The sequence below is a fragment of the Callospermophilus lateralis genome, chromosome 7 (genome assembly GCF_048772815.1).
Source record: "Callospermophilus lateralis isolate mCalLat2 chromosome 7, mCalLat2.hap1, whole genome shotgun sequence".
In the NCBI taxonomy this organism is placed as follows: Eukaryota; Metazoa; Chordata; class Mammalia; order Rodentia; family Sciuridae; genus Callospermophilus; species Callospermophilus lateralis.
This window is the reverse complement of record NC_135311.1, coordinates 92,849,140-92,868,325: the sequence shown is the minus strand read 5'-3', so window position 1 is coordinate 92,868,325 and position 19,186 is coordinate 92,849,140. Positions and strand designations below refer to the sequence as shown.

The following is a 19,186-nucleotide window of genomic DNA, read 5'->3' as shown; positions in this document are numbered from 1 at the left end:
TACTCCCCTGCCCCACTATGGATTAACATCCGCTTATCAGAGAAAACATTTGGCTTTTGTTTTGGGGGATGAATGGTCTACTTAAAAGATTGGAAGCTCTGCATACGAACTAGGTTTGTTGATGGTTTTGTTTCATCATCTAGCTGTTATTCAGGGAGAATCTGACCGTTTACTTAGGCTTGATTATTTTTCCTGAGAGAAATCTTCCAGTCTGTGGCAATGGAGAGAGGTGCTTATACTCTGAGAGATGGACAGGAAAAGGGTCAGGATCTTGCTGTTCAGTATGAATTATCTTATTTTCCTGGTTTTCTGTCCCTTACCATACTCCCGCTCTGTGTTTAGTATCTGCCAGTCCTGAGTTTCCCTTGCTCAAGAGGTATCTTCTCCAGAGACTGGAAATTTCCTATACAGATAGTAAGCATCATCCATCATGCCTGGAGAGGGGTCATCTGGTCCCAAAGGATGAGGGGACTGTGCTCTGTCTTTCACTCCTCCTTTCAGAGTTAGCAGGTAGCTTCAGTTCCCGAGTTACTTCTTAAATTCTGAAGTCCAATTTCACTTGCTTGTTATTGGCATCCCCTCATCATACAGATAGTTATCAAATTTTAAAGATAGTTATTTACCACTTGACATCTTCTTTCCATCTTGAAGATTTTTCTTGTCATTTTTCTTTTGAGCTTCTTGAGATTTTTTATGCCTTATTTTTTATTCCTTTATTAGCACTTTATTGAGACTTTGGAAAGAGTGCACATAAAGCCATATACTCAATCTCCAAATAAACCAGAATCCTTTCATCTTTTTCTTTACAGTGAAAGATGATGACATGCAGTTATCTCAAGACCAAGATAAATTGGTCAGGTAAGCTTTTCATTATATACTTCTCTGTCCATTTATTTACCAAAAGGAAAATTGATTTAAACTGCTTATATTTTCTATAATCACTAAATTTTAATTATTTTTAACTTGGAAAAGGGAATAGTTAGGTGTTGCTTTTACTTTATGTGTTTGCTTTTAAAAAATATGTTCAGGAAGAATATGGAAATTATTGAATTCTTTCTATTAATTTAAATTAAATGTAGTTATATGAACTGAACTATTATTCTATTTTTAATTTTGAAAAGGAAAAAGGTTTTGTTGTCAACAGAATGAGCACAAATCATTGTAAACCGTAAAACTTTTAAGAAATTTAGGAGAAGATTATGTTTATAGGAAAATAGTGATAGGGTTGAGGCCATTGTACCTTTGGGAGATAACCTGACAGTGTGACACCAATTTTGTGGTGAGCACCTCAATGGGTATAGGCAGAAGCTCAGATACAATTCTGCAGCTTTTGCTTTCCTGTGCATTTCCACCCACTTTACCTTGTTAACGGATCAGAAGTAGAAAACAGCCACTTAGCTGGTATTGAAACAGGGCTTGATTCAGCTCCTTCACTGGCTCTAAATAAGAGGGAAATTAGGCAACTTAAGGGCCTTCAGTTTATGCAACAGTGTTGGAAACTTGCAGGAAGACAATGTATAATCTAGTGAGTGAACAGTGCACTAGGTTGGAATTCAGTAGAGGCATAGCTGTCCCTTAAATGTGTCAATGTGGTCCAGAGCATTCAATTGTCCACACAGAATAGACCTGTTATCCAGTGCACAAACACTATTTTATCATCTGTAAAACACTGAAGTCCCCCGGAACATAAAAAAGTCATTTTCTATATGTAGCATAGTTATTTTCAGTGCATAAAGATACAGTGTCACCATTAACTCATAAAGCAGCAGGAGCGGACCTGAAGGCCTTCTGTGGTCAAGCTTCAGTAGATTCTCTGAACTAAACCAAGGATGAATGACACCAGAATCGGGTCTTGTGCCATCCCAAACTCTCTAGAGAAGACCTTAGACAAAACTCAGAGCAATAATCTAGATTTCAGATATTCTACACTCCTGGTGTATATCAGGATACAATTTGCTATGTATTCATGAATTCCAATATTTGCCTGCGGTACTTTTTTTTTTTTTTTGGTACTGGAAATTTAACCCAGGGCAGTTTGCCACTGAGCCACATCCCCAGCCCTTTTAATTTTTTATTTTGAGACAGGGTCTTGCTAAGTTCCATAGGGCCTTGCTAAGTTGCTGAGGCTGATCTTGAACTTGCAATCCTTTTGTCTCTGCCTCCCAAGTTGTGGGATTACAGGCATGTCCCACCATATTTGGAAGTATATCTGTTCTTAAGTTGAGCTAATCTATATCTAGTTTTTAGTTTTAAAATAGTGTATTCACAATGATGTCTTTCAGAGATTATTTGGAGATGCTGCTCTTAGCATTATAGTGTTCTAACACCATAGGCTTAGAACTTCTCATTATTTCATGAACCGGAAGAACTGATCTGCATATAGAAACATATTCTAGAAGCATAGCCAGACAATTAAAACACTGTTTACAAAAGACATAATAAAACTCAGGTGAAGTCTGGTCAGCTGGGTAGAATATAATTAGGGGAAATCAGTTAATGTTCAGTAATTGAAGGTGACTTGAACTTGTGCTAGTCATCTGGGATGTTTCCCCATGAGATACCATCCACAGTTCATGGATCAGGTTTTCATACATGGGAGAGCAGCTACTCATGCGTATATTTAAAATGCATTTACTGAGCACATATTCTATGCCAAGGCATTGTGCCCCAGCATTGGGGAAATGCCCCCAAGTAACATGCATGAGATTTATACTCAAGGATGAAGATGACTTCTGAAGGGAAGAAAATACAGGGAGCTAGGCTGATTTTGTGTCCCACAGGGCAAATATATGAAGCATGTTCCACCAAAGGATGCAGTTGGAAGGCCACAAGGCAAATATCAGGATCATGGCTAGGGAGGAATTTGAGGAATGCTAAGGTCAGAGCGAACCACATTTAAACTAATGAGCAGAAACTTCTTTCCCTGTGGCTTTCATTTTTTCTAAGCTTTCTCTAGAAACCTTCAGTATTTAAAGCAATTTATCTATCTCTCAAACCATCTCTTTGAAATATTGCAATGTAGCATTTTCTTGGTCCATGCCTGTTTATTGTTCAGTTGCATAAAACTATACGATAAGTGCTATGACAGAGGTAAGATCAAGATACTGGAAGAGTGCAGAGGAAGAAATATCTTCCTAAGTCTTAGCAGGGGTTGGGAGAAGAGCATGTAAAGGACAGCTTGCAGAAGGTGGTGATGCCAGAGGTGATTTCTAAAGGTGGACTAGGAAATCATCTGTAGACCACAGAAGCAGGGCTTGCTAGGCAGAGGGAATAGCACATGCAAAAGCATGGATAATGAGCAAGCATATTTCCCATGATCTGGCCCACAGGAAGGCTTGTTGATGTCTCAAATAAAAAGTAAAAATGAATCATGAATGCCAGGACAATCAAGGTGTTGGTGTGAGGAGCTGACATACAAAGCCAAAGGAGGAAAGGGAGAGGAGGATTGGTTGCTAGATAACTGAGAGGAAAATGAGACAGACAGATGCTAAAAACAATAATCCCTCTTCATCCCAGGGATTCATTCTAATAGCCTCAGGGATGCTGAAACTGCAGATAATACCAAACTATATATTTTTTTCTGTTTTTCCTATACATCTGTATGTTAAAGTTTAATTTATAAATTAAGCACACTAGGAGATTAGCAATAATAACTAGTCAGAAAATAGAACCATTATGATATTATACTACAATAAAAATTATGTGTGTGCTCTATCTTTCAAAATCTCTTATTGTACTGTACCTATGCTGCTTCTTGTGAGATGATACAATGCCCATATGTTAAGATGAAGTGAGGGCAATGCTATAGGCATTGTGACGTAGCATTAAATTATTATGTAAAGTTTACTTGATACAGGTACTAGATACTGTGACAGTCAATCTGACAACCAAAATGGCTACTAAATTACTAATGGGCAGGTAGTATATATAGCATGGATAAACTGGTGGAGAAAGCCAAATGGCACAAGATTTTATCATGCTACTCAAACTATGTGCAATTTAAAACTTGTGAATTTTTTATTTCTGAAAGTTTCCATTTAATATTTTTGTCCCACAGTTGACTGTGGGTAACTAAGACTGCAGAGAATAAAACTGTGGATAAGGGCGGACTGCTGCAAATCATTTTTTTCCACAGATAATATAATTATGTATATAGTAAAATCCAAATGAATATACAAAACTTGGAAATTAATAAATGAGTTTAGCAAGGTCTTTGGATCCAAGATGAACATTTAAAAATCAGGGACTTGGGATGTAGCTCAGTGGTAGTGCACTTGCCTACCATTCACAAGGCTCCAAGTTCAATCCTTAGTACTGCAAGAGAAAAAAATTAACTGTATTTCTACATATTCACAGTGGACAAATAGAAAATTTATAACAGTATCAAAATGTAACAAAAGATGCACAAGATACCTATACTGAAAATCATAAAAGATCTAAAGGAATAGAATGAAATAGTCACCATTTGTTTCTTGGGAAAGACTAAATATTATTATTATGTCAGTTCTTCAAAATTAATTTATAGATTCAATTCAACATAATAAAAAAATCAGCAGGGTTTTTTTCTGGAAATTTATAAGCTGACTCCAAAACACATCTTGAAATGCAAAGGATTTAGAGTAGCAAGGCAATCTTAAATAACAAAAAGGATTGACACATCCCCAATATCAAGATATATTGTACTAGAAAGCTACAATAAACCTTGCTCTAATTCAATCTTTTTAAGTCAAGTTACTATCCCTGAAATAGGCATTATGATCAGACAGTTCCTGAACTCCTTGGGCTCTCGTGTGGAATGGGCCAGTCTCACCAGAATGCATGGTGTCTACATAAAGTGGGGAGAATGAATTAGCTATTGAGGAGGCAACTAGGGTCCACTATAAGACAACCTTCACTTACAAAATATGTTAATTGGACTCAAACCTTGTTGAATAAGAATTTAACAAGCAGATAGAGGGAAAGAGTGTCTAAATAGAAAAGCTTGAACAAAAATAGAAGTGTGGTATTCGGTATCCTCAGGATCTGCAGGAATTCCATGTGATGGAGCCTCTGAATGTAGGGATAAGACTAGTAAAAGAAAAGACTGGAAATGCTCAGATTCCAGCCTGTAAGTGTTCAGACTTTATCCTGGAGAATTAGATAACCAAATGTGGTTTTGCAGTGAGGCGTAACAACCTGGAATAGGGAGAGATGTTGAGGAAGCTGTGTAGAGTTAGCAGGAGAGAAATGACGGTGCCCTTATCAAAGGCAATTGAGACCAGCCTGCACCAAGTGCTGAAGAGCTGTTAAACTTGGCTCTGCCTCATGCATGATTTCATTGAATGTTGGCAACACCCCCTTGAGAAAGTTCTATCTCTTACTTTTATAGACGAGGAAACAGGTTTGGAGAGACTAGGTAACTTGCTTAGATTCGCACTGCTAATAAGTAGTGGTGCCAGAGGGTATTAACACAGCTCAGCTGACTATAGACCCTGCTCTCAACCATGATACCAAGAATTGGGGCATGAGAGAGAGGAAAGTTCCAACCAGAGGTTCAGCCATTAGGCTGTGGTTGTAGCTGGGGCAGTTGCTTACATGAAATAGACATTGTTTTCTTCCTCTCTTAGTGAACCTTTCTGGTTCCTTCACTGGCTCCTTTTAACTATGAGCTGGTTTCTGTTCTTTCTTTTCTGAACACTTACTTAAGTCTTTCAGAGGTTGTTTCTCCTAATGGCTTCATCCATCAGCCTTTATGTTGATTTGACCCAAATCCCTGTTTTCCATTTCCAATTTCTCATTCACAGTCCTACCGGTCATTTTGACTTATCCGTCTATGCTCTTGTCACCTGAAGCCCATGTCTAAAATTAAACTCATATTTTACTTCAGTTTCTCTTGGTGTAAAACTAGTTTTCTGGGCTTTAGCGTATTTGACCCTAACATTCCTTTACCTTTCACACTGTTAGGTAACCAGTGAGTAGCTTCCTCAGCATTATTATCTTAAGATTCATCTCCTCCTCCTCCTAGCCTTTACTCCCATTCTATTAGCTCTCAGTTATCTCATGCCTAAATTAGTGAATTTGTTTTCTAAATGAATGTGTTTTCTAAATGAATATGTTTTTCTGTTTCCTATTCTGCCCCACATTTAGTCTACCTTATATTAATCCACTTGGTATACTACCCCCAGAGGAAACCGTTGCTCCGAAATTGATTCCATCATTTACTTGCCTATTCGAGAACTACTGGTGGTGGCTCTCTGTTACCTAATGAATCAAGATGACTGAATTAGGTTGGGTGCAGTGGTGTGAACTCCTGCAATCCCAGTGATTTGGGAGGCTAAGGAAGGAGAATTGCAAGTTCAAGGCCATCCTGGGCAACTGAGTCAGTGCCTATGGGTTTGTTCCCCAGTACCAAACAAACAAAAAACCCCCAAACCTGAATCTGCCCTAAACCATTCTTTGCATAAAATTTGAGGATCCTGCACTGCCTCATTTCACTTATTTTTATGAAACTCCAACTACTTCAAATTTGAATGCTGCACAATAGTCAATTGTCTTATCTCTCTCATCTCTCCCTCCCCCACCCCAACATCCTCTGTACACGTTGTTCCCTTGGCCGAAGGTGCCTTCTTACTGTTTTTCTAGATCCATATTCCAAATGACTTTTGCCCTGATGGAATCGCAACAAAACCTCCCTCTTCTAACTTCTTTGTTATTTCCACTGCTCAAGTGTTCATACATTGTCTTCTCCAAATATCTGGGTCAAACCTTCTAACACTTTATTGTGCTAATATAGAAAACGTCTGTTCACTACTCCATCTTATTTTCCCAGCAAGATAGGAGGCTTTAATGGTCAATTCAAAATTATGGCTTCTACTTTTTTGCAGTTATATTGTCAATGATAATATTCAATAAATTCCTGTTATTGGTTGAAACTATAAACACATGAGTATTTTGTGCTGTGTATATCCTTGTAAGCTTAATAGTTTATCTGAATAATAGGAAAATGTAATTACTGTTCCCCTATTTTAAGGGGCTATTTCCTCTAAAATTGAAAATGCAAATATTTCCAAATGTTTAAGATATTCTGTTTTCTATGTTCAAACTAACTACTGTTATACCTTTTAGCGAAATATTTTTAATTATTCTAAAAGAAAGGAAAAAAAAAAACCTCTGAAGGCTAACAGTTGAAATTGAACAGTACACCCTGGGGAAGGGAGAAGGTCATGGGTCGTCTTCAAACAGACTAAAAACAAGGGAGACGATTGTGCCTGAAGATGGTGTATTTTTTTTTCACGAGACAGTGTGTTGACAGTTTCCTTCCTCTTGGGTCATTGTTGTCTGCTAAATGATCTGTGACAGAAAATTGATCACAAGCTTTTCCACACAGGAGATATAATGCAGCCTTTCATTTTGTTACCTCTGTTGCCAAATGCCGAAACATTTCATTGGCAAATTAATGTTAGTTTAGTATATCATTTAGTGGGGTACATCACAGCATGCAGCTCTGGAAGTAATAATAGTAATGATTAATTTATCTTTTCCAAGTTTCAGATTTCTACTTAAGTGTGAATGGGAAAGTAATAACACATTTGAAAAATGTTAGTCTTAAAACTAGGTGTCTGTAATTGTTACTTAAACAAATGAATGCATTAACACGTTTAGATATTGCTCCATTAATTTCAAAATTGACTCAAATATTTACTTCAAGGTACCTATGATTCATCTATAAAAATTAATGCTAAAATATTCATTCTAACTGAAAAATTGTTTCTTTTTCCAAAGAGCTAGGAACTTAAAAAATCAGAAAACAAGCATAAAATAGTTTACATTTAATATTTAAACATCTATGTAAGTCATTCAGTTGGTGATTTCACACATCTGAAAAATATCTCTAAGCAATATTTGGTTTATAGATTGTTAAGAATTTCTGCATTCAAAAAGTTTGTAGTAAAAATACTTGGAAATGCAATTGTTTAAGAGACTGTTTTGCAGTGCCCATTTAATACTTTATGATGATCTTTGCCCTCCTATTAGAACATAGTAATATTGACAAAAGGAAGGAAAAGTACAGGCAGGAGGATTAAAAAAGAGTTAGTTTTTTTCCTTTTTTTGAAAATGACCAGACTGTAAAAATAAAACTAAAATTCTATTGTTTTTTATTCTCTCTTCATTAAGAAGGAGGAAATAAAGGTGATTTTACTGAAATTTGACATAAAATGCAAGAAATTTGTTTATTGCAGAGTGAGAAAATGTATAGGAATAATACTTTGCTTAAAGTTCTCTTTTATTGTTAGATGTAAGATAGAGGTCATAAACCTATATTTTTCTTTTTATTCAGATGGGTGCACACTTACGTTCATTAATGAAAAATGATTTGGACAATTTTATTTTCTGTTATTTGTATTCTCCTGAGGGTGAAATTCATCTGTTAGATTTACATATCAGAATTGCTTGTTAGAGGGACTAGGGTTGTGGCTCAGTGGTAGAGTGCTCGCCTAGCATGTGCAAGGCACTGGGTTCGATCCTCAGCACCACATAAAAATAAATAAAATAAAGGCATGTGTCCAACAACAATCAAAAAAATATTTTTTAAAAAAAGAGAATTGCTTGTTAGAATTTGCAAATCAGTCCAATGTCTTATGACAAGATGTTATCTGAATGATCCACTCTGATAAAAATTTTTTTAAATATTTATTTTTTAGTTGTAGGTGGACACAAAACCTTTATTTTATTTTTATGTGGTGCTGAGGATTGAACCCAGAGCCTCACTCATGCTAGGTGAGCACTTTTCCTCTGAGCCACAACCCCAGCCCCCACTCTGACAAATTTTGAAAAGCAAATTTACAAACTACTCATTGTCTGATTTTTATTTATATTTTCAGATCAATTAAATCCATCTCATTTAATGATTACTACAAGACATGGTCTAGAATAGCCACATCCAAAGCGACAGAATCCTACAGAGCTCCACGTAAGGTGATTTTGCCTTATCCTCTGTCCTTTTGGTGTACATTCATTTGTTCATTATTCTCAGCTTGTCTTGATTTCAAAGGCTAATTGCAACATATCTGCTATGTAAGAGCAATAAACTTGTCTGCTGGATCTATATACTATTCATTCAACAACTATTAATTTAGTTCCTCTTTTGTGTGGAGCCCTGAACTAAAGTCTGATTAAAAGCCAAGAAGGAAAGATAGTCAATTGGAAGAATAGAAGACGAAGTTCTTAATTTTATGAGGTTTATCTAACTCCCTTCAACCCAGAAAGAAAGCTTCGCAGCAGGAGGAGACTTTAAAATTCCAAACACAATTATCCTCTAAACCAGAGGAAGAATTAAGTAGAAATTCAGAGAGAAAAACATAAGAACCTAGGGGTATTTGATTATATCAGTCTAAGAGGAAAAATCAGCTGTTATCATCACACATACAGAACAAAAAGACAGAAAGCAAGAGCTGGACACCTTTCCAGTTCCATTTCACTGCATTCTTAGATAACTGTTTCATTATTTGGATCTAAGTAGGTTAAGAATTTGCCTCAGCCATCCTACTGACATGATGGTGCATTCTGAAGCTAGTAGAGTGACTTCCTAAGATTCAGGGGGAACTTTTAGTCCATCTCTCAAACTCTCATCAGCTGTGTTCTCCTGGCTTTACATGATACCATACAGCCATGATTTTCTTCTTCTGAGCACTCCTCTGCCTTTTTCCTTAAAAATAACTTCTTTTTTCAATGCTTTCTATCTTCTCTCTGAAATATTTATTTTTTAGTTGTAGGCTACTCCAAAACTGCCATGTTTTGCAGTAGCCTAAAGCCACATCTCAAGCAGAGTCCTCTTTTGAATTCTACATGCATATTAACAACTGTGCACTGGACATCTCATCTACATGCATTATGAGCAGGTCATATTTAATATGTCCCAAAGTGAATTCATTCTCTTGCCCCACACCCTATCTGTCTTCTGAATTCCCTCTCTTGGTCAGTGAGAGATCACTGTTTTTATATTTTCTTGCCCAAACCATAATCTGTTTTTATTCCTCTCGGTCTCTCTCATTAAACCTTATTGACTGATTTATCTTAGAATATTACAAATGCTTCTACTCAGCTCCACCCCATGAGCACTGCCTTAATTTGGAGTCTCTTTAATATTTCATCTCATCATCTCGACAGTTTCCTAACTATTACAAAAAGTTGTTAGATTTAGAATTAGAACAAAAAATAGTATTAAAATGAGCAAATACCCCCAAAAGTGAGATACATATTTTTTAAGAAATCATATCTTTCAAAAGGTTGGTTACTAATTATTTTGTGATTATTCATTACCTATTACCATCCTCACTTACTCATAGATTAGTGGTGGAAAATAATTTAAGGTGCTTTTAAAAATATATTATTATTATTATCATTATTATTATTATTATCATTATTATTATTATTATTATTATTATTATTATTATTTTGGTGTTTGGGCCTGCACAGGCTACGTAAGCACTGTATCGCTGAACTACATCCCCATTCCAAAATTAGCATCTTTTTTTAATGTTATATTGGATTTGAAACCTAGGACCCTGAGCACCGTAAGCAAATGCTATGCCACTGAGCTACACCTTAAGCTATGGCTCTTTAAGATAAACAGATTTTCTCAACTCTCTCAGTATAAAGAGTTTTTATTATTTCTGGTACTAGAATACATGAATGTTTAATTTCAAAGACTTGTGATCAGGTGCTGCTTAGTCAATTCATCAAACAGATTTGAGTACCTACTACACATGAGACACTGAGGAGAGAGATGCATTTCAGGGGCAAAAGCCACTTAGTGGCACAAACATGGTGGTAAGAGACATTTGTTGATGCACTCCAGGGAATGACTCCAAGTCAAATTCCTTCAATCAAAAAACAAACTGTTACAGGATGCTACTTTATAGACTAACACATAAATATATAGGGCACTTAGGAACTCTAAACTGCTAGAGAAAAAAACGATAGAAGCACATGCCACGCCTTAAGGAGATTCGGGAATGATTGTCTTGCAATAAAGAATAATTGAAAAGTGCACTTTCTTCCTCAAGGAGTTTGACCCCCAGATTTTTAATTTTGTTGTTTCTACATCTTTCACTAACCAACTACGTAATCCAACCCTCACTGTAAAGGCAATAGCTGGTAATGGTTGTTGCTAGCCCAGAAGAATTTCTGAGACTTTAAATATAGCACTTGGTGCAAGATTTCAGCCACTCTGCCTCTTCTTGCCCCATGGAATTGTTATAAGACTGTTTCAAGGGCTCACCTTTAATAATAACCAGCACTTAATTAAAAAAATTAAATGTAAACTTTACATGTGCTGCTGGCCATTTTGTCTTTTGATAGTTCAGCTGGATGAGATCCAACACTATCTTTTTTAATGACCTAATTTCCTGGCAATAATAAAGATGAAGCTTGTAGATTATAGAATGCTTCTTCAATGACTCAGAAATGAAAGGGAGACTTCTAATAACTTCATTTTCTACAGTTATATTCTTGTCAATGGTAAGATTATTAAACTCTTGTGTATCCTTTTAAGAGCTGTATGTTTTATGAATGATGAGTAGATATATTTTTATTTGGGGGATTAATATTTTCCCATACCTTTGTGCACAAATACCTGCATAGTCATTGATGCCATAATAAGTTTGTTCTGGCATAACACAGTTTATAGAATGTGCCCATCTAAATTAAGTTTTGAATCACTCCAGCATATCATCGTTTAATCCATTTATCCCAGCAATATTCATCAAACACATATATGGCATGCATATGGTATATCAACTCTATGAGTTAGGCATTATTATTATTATTATTATTATTATTATTATTATTATTATTGGTCTGTTTTACAGAAAACCAAGACCAGGAGAAGCTAAGCAATTTAACTAAGATCATACATGGGAGGGAGAATACCATATTTTGGTAAGGAAGATAAATTCTAGAGCCAGACTGCCAGGGTTTAAATCCTGGCTTTGTAATTAACAAGCTGTATGACTTTGGGTAAGTTTCCCACTCTCTGTGTCCACGTTCCCTCATCTACAAAGTGAGAATAATCACAGCACATACCTCATAGGGTTGAAATATTTACAACACGACTAGCACTTGGTGCTCAATAAATGTACCTATTCTTAATTAAGAAGGCTGTGGTCCAAATACTGGAGCCATATCCTTTGACTCCTCATGTGTTACTCTATCACACTACACTGTCTTTATGACAGCAAGTGATCTCTGTATAGTATGAGATTTAAATTCATCTCTGCAATATAGGCAAAACTTTTATCAATAATTATAATTTTTATTCATAATCACAGGCACTCATATAGTGAAGTGCACCAATGACCCACTGTTCTCTGCCCATCACTATGGAATGGCTAATAAAAGGTTTGGCAGAGAACAAACCAATACATATGGTTGTGGGCAACAGCTCCTTAACGACAGAATATGATCTCCATAAGGAAATGTTTATGTTAGGGAAAAGAATTCCCTCAGGCAAGTGTGATCTGTAATATTGACTGTAGGCATCCTAAAGTTTGTTTGCCATCAAGACAAACCAAACGTCCTGGAGCATCAGGGGGATGCTTGCCTTCACCCCAGGAGTCTTTCATTAACTTTGAGTATTTGAGCCTGCAGTGAGGGCAGGTGTCTCCCAAATGCCTTTAGGTGCAAGAGGGGGTCTGTCTGTTTCCAGGGCAGTGGTTCTAGGCTTGACTGCTCATTAGAACCACCTGAGGAGCTTGTAAAAATTCCGACATAAAGGGCACACCCCATACCAATTCCATTAGGATCTCTGGGAGAAGGACCAGGCAGTCGTCATTTTTTTAAAGCTCCCAAGTGACTGCAATGCAGACTGGGAAGGTTCTGCTGGGAAGAGTATGATGCCACAAGTTAGCAACTCAGCCCTGTCCTAGTTGGCCACAAACAGGTGAGTGAGTTCAGGATAGTCTCTCAACTCTGTGCTCCTCATCTTCCACTTCTTCTGATGGACAAAAGCATGCCACCCTGCTTTAATTTGCTCCACGACTAGCATAAGACAGTATTTGTCTTATGCTAATAAGACACACTGAGGCAAGTTGGAACTGTTATTTTCCTTGAATGTGACACTCCCAGCAGGCAGAAAATCTCAGGACAACTTCCACTGATATTGGACAGAAAGGGTGTCATGAAAACCCAGAGTAGCAAAGGGTAGCATCATAAAAAACATCCAAACACACAGCAGAGTGGAAACAATGCCCAGTAAGCCTAGAAGGCACAACAGAAAATGATCCTATTTTATGGAAATAATTGAGAGGATGCTTTTCAACCACAGATTATAAGACTGCCACCATAGGGGCAAGAAGTGGTAGAAAGGAATTTCAATTTCTAGAAAATTTGTTAAAAAAAAGGAAGCCCCAAGTCAGGTGGTGAGAAGTGGTAGAAAGGAATTTCAACTTCTGCTAAAATTTCACTTATCCTTTCTTCTTTGTTTCTCTGCCATTCCCCGCCCTCGTTCCTTCACCATTTTCTCCAATCAGCATCATTCATTGAACGTCTGAATCTAGACAGTTGACTGTGTGGGGACGTGAAGATACACACTGTGATCAGCCTTTTGAGAAGTTTACAGGAAGGCAGTGGGAGATAAGTGAAGGGATAAAATATGAGAATCATTAAAATGAAAGTTTGTACAAAGGACTGTGGCATTTTCAAATCGGGTGTGAGAGAAAGCAACGAAGAAAATGAGTCAATGATATAAATAAATAAATAAACAAACAAACAAACAAATAAATAAATAAATAAATTGGATGGGACTCTTCAAGAAAGATGACCTTGCCATTTGGGTTTTTTAATACATAAGGAAGAGACTGCCTGCCATACGTATTCAAATATGAAATGTAGGCCAAAAATTTTTTAAAAGAAAAGATATGTATTATTCTTGAATAGAAACCTCAAAAGGAAATAGCATTCACAAGAGAGTAAATTTAAAATTTTTACAAAGCATAATGAAGAGTCCCATCAAAAGTATATTACTTCACATTTCTATGTCTGTTTGTTCATCTGTAATTAGGTATTCAAATGGTAACTGCTGGGCTGGGGTTGTGGCTCAGTGGTAGAGCACTCGCCTATCATGCATGAGGCATTGGGTTTGATCCTTAGCACCACATAAATGTAAAATAAAGATATTGTGTCCACCTAAAACTTAAAAAATAAATTTTTTTTAAAAATGGTAACTGCTACATACCTACTCTACATGTGCCCAGCACAGAGTAAAAATTTAGTGATCTTATTATGATTATCTAAATGAAATTATGGTCCCTCACTAGGAACTCTGAAGAACTCAGATTTGCTTTTTTTAATGGAAAGGAGAAGAATATTATTACTAATATAAAAAGTATTAATAATTAATACAAATATTAATATAAAAGTAGTAAAGTCTATAAGAATATGTATATATGTATGTTTGAGGCAAGAAAAGAAATTTAAAAAAAGATAGGAGCATTGCTGGTGAAAATCATGTAATTTATTAGAAGAAAAGAACTATTCAGTTTAAATCTTTTCTTCTATCGATGGCAAACATCATCAGACTAACAGGAACTATTAATCATTGTTTCAAAAAGGAAGCCCCAAGCCAGGTGGTGAGATACATACCTGCCCCAGTGACTTGGGAGGCTGAGGCAAGAGGACTCTAAGTTTGAGTCTGGCCCCAGCAACTTAGCAAGACCTTTCAGCTATTTCTGTGACTCAGTGGTAAAGTGACCCTAGGTTTAATCCCCAGTACCAAAAAGAAAAAGAAATAAAGGAGCCCCCAGATAAAGGCAAAACTGGTGGAGAGCATCTAGCTGGTTCAATAGTTCAACTATAAACTCAGAACAATGATAAGGAAGGAAAAGTTAGATGGATGATAGAGTCTATATAGATATGTGATTTGGATTAATAGTATTTATTTTTTAATGAATTCTTTCTTTATTAGAACATCTTAATCTAAGCTATGTTAAAAAAAACACGAGATTGCAATCATTTTTCAGTTTTAAATCTTCTTTACAGCATGTCGAAAATTCCTGCACATAAGACTATTACAGGATGCAACTTTTACTTTCCTTTTATCCATATATTATTTGAAAACATGAAGGTCGAATGACAGTATTTAGATATTTTCTGTTTCAGAAAGCCCACAGTAATGAAACATTGCTAAGTTATTTGATTCTCTTAAGTGTATGGTTATTGAAGATCTTCTGTCTTCTAAAATAGGAACTTAAATTCAAATAAGAAGTAATTCAAATTTTATTTTTCCCCCCATTGGTATGTTCTATTCTCAGAAATTTTTATTCAGGTCCTTCCATTAACTTTTAAATCCTACCATACTTTGTTTTTCATTTTTCAAAATTTGTTCTTTTTAGATATACATGACAGTAGAGTGTATTTTGACATATTATACATACATGGAGTATAACTTATTGTAATTAGGATCCCATTCTTGTGGTTGTACATAATCTGGAGTCGAATTTTCTTTTTAAATTTTTATGTTTGTTGTTTTTTGATATACATAACAGTAGGGTGTATTTTGACATATTATACATATCTGGAGTGCAACCCATTACAATTTTGATTCCATTCCTGTGGTTGAACATGATGTGGAATTACACTGGTTGTATATTCATGCTTGAGCATGGGAAAGTTATGTCTACTTGTACTGTCTTTCCTATTTCCATCCTCACTCCTTTCCCTTCATTTCCCTCTGTCTAATCCAATGTATTTCTAATCTTCCCCTCCCTTGTGGATTAGCATCCACTTACGAGAGGGAACATTCTGCCTGTGGTTTATTGAGACTAGATTATTTTACTTAGCATGCTATTCTCCAGTTCCATTTACCAGCAAATGCCATAATTTCATTCTTCTTATGGATGAGTACTATTCCATTGTGTATTTATACCACAGTTTCTTTATCCATTCATCTGTTGAAGGATACCTAGGTTGGTTCCATAGCTTGGCTATTGTGCAATTGAACTGCTGTAAACATTGATGTGGCTGCATTATCGTAGTATGCTGATTTTAAGTCCTTTGGGTATATGCCAGGAGTGGGATAACTGGGTCAAATGGTAGCTCCATTCCAAGTTTTCTAAGGAATCTGTATACTACTTTCCCGAGTGGTTGCACCAATTTGCAGTCCCACCAGCAATTTCCCTCACATACTTACCAACATTTGTTGTTACTTGCATTCTTGATAATTGCCATTCTGACTGGAGTGAGATGGAATCTCAGTGTAGTTTTAATTTGCAATTCTCTAATTGCTAGAGATGTTGAGCATTTTTTCATGTATTTTTGACCATTTGTATTTCTTCTGTGAAGTGTCTCTTTAGCTCCCTTACTCATTTATTAATTGGGCCATTTGTTATTTTTGCCATTAAGTTTCCTGAGTTCTTTGTATATCCTAAAGATTAATGCTCTGAGGTGATGGTGGTGAAGATTTTCTCCCATTCTGTAAGGACTGTGTTCATGTTCTTGATTGTTTCCTTTGCTGTGAAGAAGCTTTTTAGTTTGATGCTATCTCACTTTATCGATTCTTGATTTTACTTCTCATGCTTTAGGAGTCTTGTTGAGGAAGTCTGTGTGAGCCAATATGATGGAGAATTGGGCCTACTTTTTCTTTTAGTAGACTCAGGTCTCTGTTCTAATGTCTAGATCCTTGATCCACTTTGGATTGAGTTTTGTGTAAGGTGAGATATTTCATGTAAAATTTACTAATGTCTTAATCATACTAGGTTTTCAATAAATTTGATGTGAATTTGATTGAAGACATAAGGTTTATAATCAATCACAAACTTATAAGCCAGTGATTGTAATGTGACTGCAAATTAAGCCAACTTTATATAAGTGTAGCACACAAAATCAAGGGAGGTAGTAATTCCACTTGCATCTTTGCTATTCAAATTAAATCAAGATCCTGATCCAGTTGTGGACTTTGTGCGCGCGCACATGCTAGGAATTGAACCCAGGGCCTCGTTGCATGCTGGGCATGTGTTTAAACCCTGGGCTGCTCTCCCAGTCCTGCACATAAATTTTAACAGAAACACCAACAAAGTTTGCCATCAGAATGATGAAGATGGTTGTCTCTAGGACATCATGTCCTAAGAAAAAGTTGAAGGAGCTGATACTTCCTTGAGAGCTATCCTCAAATATTAGAAGGCTCTGTCCTATTGGGAAAGGAACCGGCCTACTCATTATTGCTCCAGAGGTCAGAGTGAGGATCAATGGTAATTTGCAGCACTCAGATGAAGGGAGAAAATTGTAGCCCTCATTACTGCCAGAAGAATGGGCAGCTTCCCAACAACACAATGGAGTGTTTTTTGTCATTGGCAAAGGTCAGAGCTTGGATGAATATGTTTGATATTCTTGCTTTGTGAAAGATCAGGATCTGCAATGTCCCTTCCAACTCCAATATTTTATTTTTCAACTTGAATGCTAAATTAGAAACTTGTTTAACTACAGTGTCTGTGGTTTTTATGAGTCATCTTTTATTTAATATGCAGATCTCACAGTGTTACACAGGCTGGCCTCAAATTCACAATCCTCCTGCCTCAGCCTCCTTTATAGCTGGGGAGATACTGTGCCTGGCTATATGAGTTCTCTTAATACTGTCTTTATTACTATTGCCAAAAAGCAAAAATTCAGCAAATTTAATGACCACATTGACTTTTGTTAGTGATTCATTAACTACATCTCTTCTAAAGAATAAATAAGTTCTCCACTGGGTATGGCCAAGCAGGTTGATTTTACAAAGCATCTAGAACAGGAACAAGGAAACAATAATGCCAAAAGAAGATTGGGCTAGGCGTGGTGATGCATGCCTATAATCCCGGGTACTCAGGAGACTGAGGTAGGAGGATCACAAGTTTGAGGCCAGCTGGGGCAATTTAACAAGGTCCTATCTCAAAAAATAAAATGGGCTAGGGCTCTAGCTCAGTGGTAGAGCACTTGCCTAGCATGTATGAAGTCCTGGGTTCAATCCCCTAGTTCTACAGAAAGTGGAAAAGAAGATAAGAAAAAAGGTGGATTGGTTATTCACAATGCAGGTTGGAATTTATTGAGTCCCTTCTGAATGATTCCGTGGATCTTTAGTTTTGGTTGGTGGGTGGAACTGGTCAGTTTGGGAATTTTCCTTCTTCCTTAAAGTTTCAGTTCGATTGCATAGTACTGGGGTTGAGTAACTACATTTTGGTTTGCTCTGTTGGGGCCTAGTGCTAGATCTCAGTCTAAAACAAAGATCTCCCATAAATTTTATTTAACAACATAAATGATATATAAACAAATGTCATTATAATGAAAACAACTTTCAGTTCACAACCTACTCATTTCAAATAATATTGAGTATTACAAAGTTCCAATAAAAGGAAGAAATTTGGAAAGTTTCTGAGCATTGTAACATGATTTGATCTATATGGTATATATTATTGCCCCGTAATGACTTAATGAGAAGTGAGTTATTTTCAACTTTTAACAGTTGTTAAAGAATCTATGCTGTCAAGATCATTGTATTATCTTGAGCAACTAATAAAAAAAAGAATCTATGCATAACTCCTTATTTTAATACTCTAATTTCAGTGCTTGGAGATCCACATTTCATTGGAGAGTATTATAAATGGAAGAAAACTGATAAAGGACATCCTAAAGAATGGAAGTTAAAGTAAGAAATTTCAATTGCCTTGAATGGTATTATTCTATTAACTTGAAATATCCATCATTCCACTTTCTATTATCTAACTGAACCATCAGAAGAAACTCTGGGAAATAACAACTTAAAGGCATAAAAACAATAATAAAGTATCATTTCTCCCTTTCATATGAACCCAGGTAGAAAACATCTTTTCTCTATTGGCTGCTGAAGATGGGGAAACTATGTGAGCCGCAGTGAAGAAATCTCACAACACCTTCCCCTTAATTCTCTTATTCCCACCCCCTCTTGTTCATGTCTTTATCAACATGCAACTTAGAAATAGTAAAACAAAACAAAACAAAAAACTGTTTATATATGACCAATTAGATTTTCACCCTTCTCATAGCTCCAAGCATCTTTGTTTCTTCCAAAGATTTCTCACTTAGGAACCAAATACATTAACTCCAATGAGGAAGTATGTAGTAAAATGCAAAAATAAATTATTATGATATCTTTGGAATCCTTGATCTTAGACCATTATTAAGGAAGGGAATTTAATCCATT

At 36.2% G+C, this 19,186-nt stretch overlaps 1 protein-coding gene across 1 annotated transcript in view; it reads left to right on the top strand.

Annotated features, from left to right (window-relative positions):
• Ube2u (ubiquitin conjugating enzyme E2 U) overlaps positions 1-18,656 on the top strand; it is a 34,177-nt gene extending 15,521 nt beyond the window's left edge. Inside the window, exons 6-8 of the mRNA XM_076862919.1 lie at positions 810-858; positions 8,862-8,950; positions 18,571-18,656. Of these exons, the coding sequence (XP_076719034.1) occupies positions 810-858; positions 8,862-8,950; positions 18,571-18,656 (224 nt within the window). The remainder of the gene's footprint in view (positions 1-809; positions 859-8,861; positions 8,951-18,570) is intronic.
• The last annotated feature ends 530 nt before the right edge of the window (positions 18,657-19,186 follow it).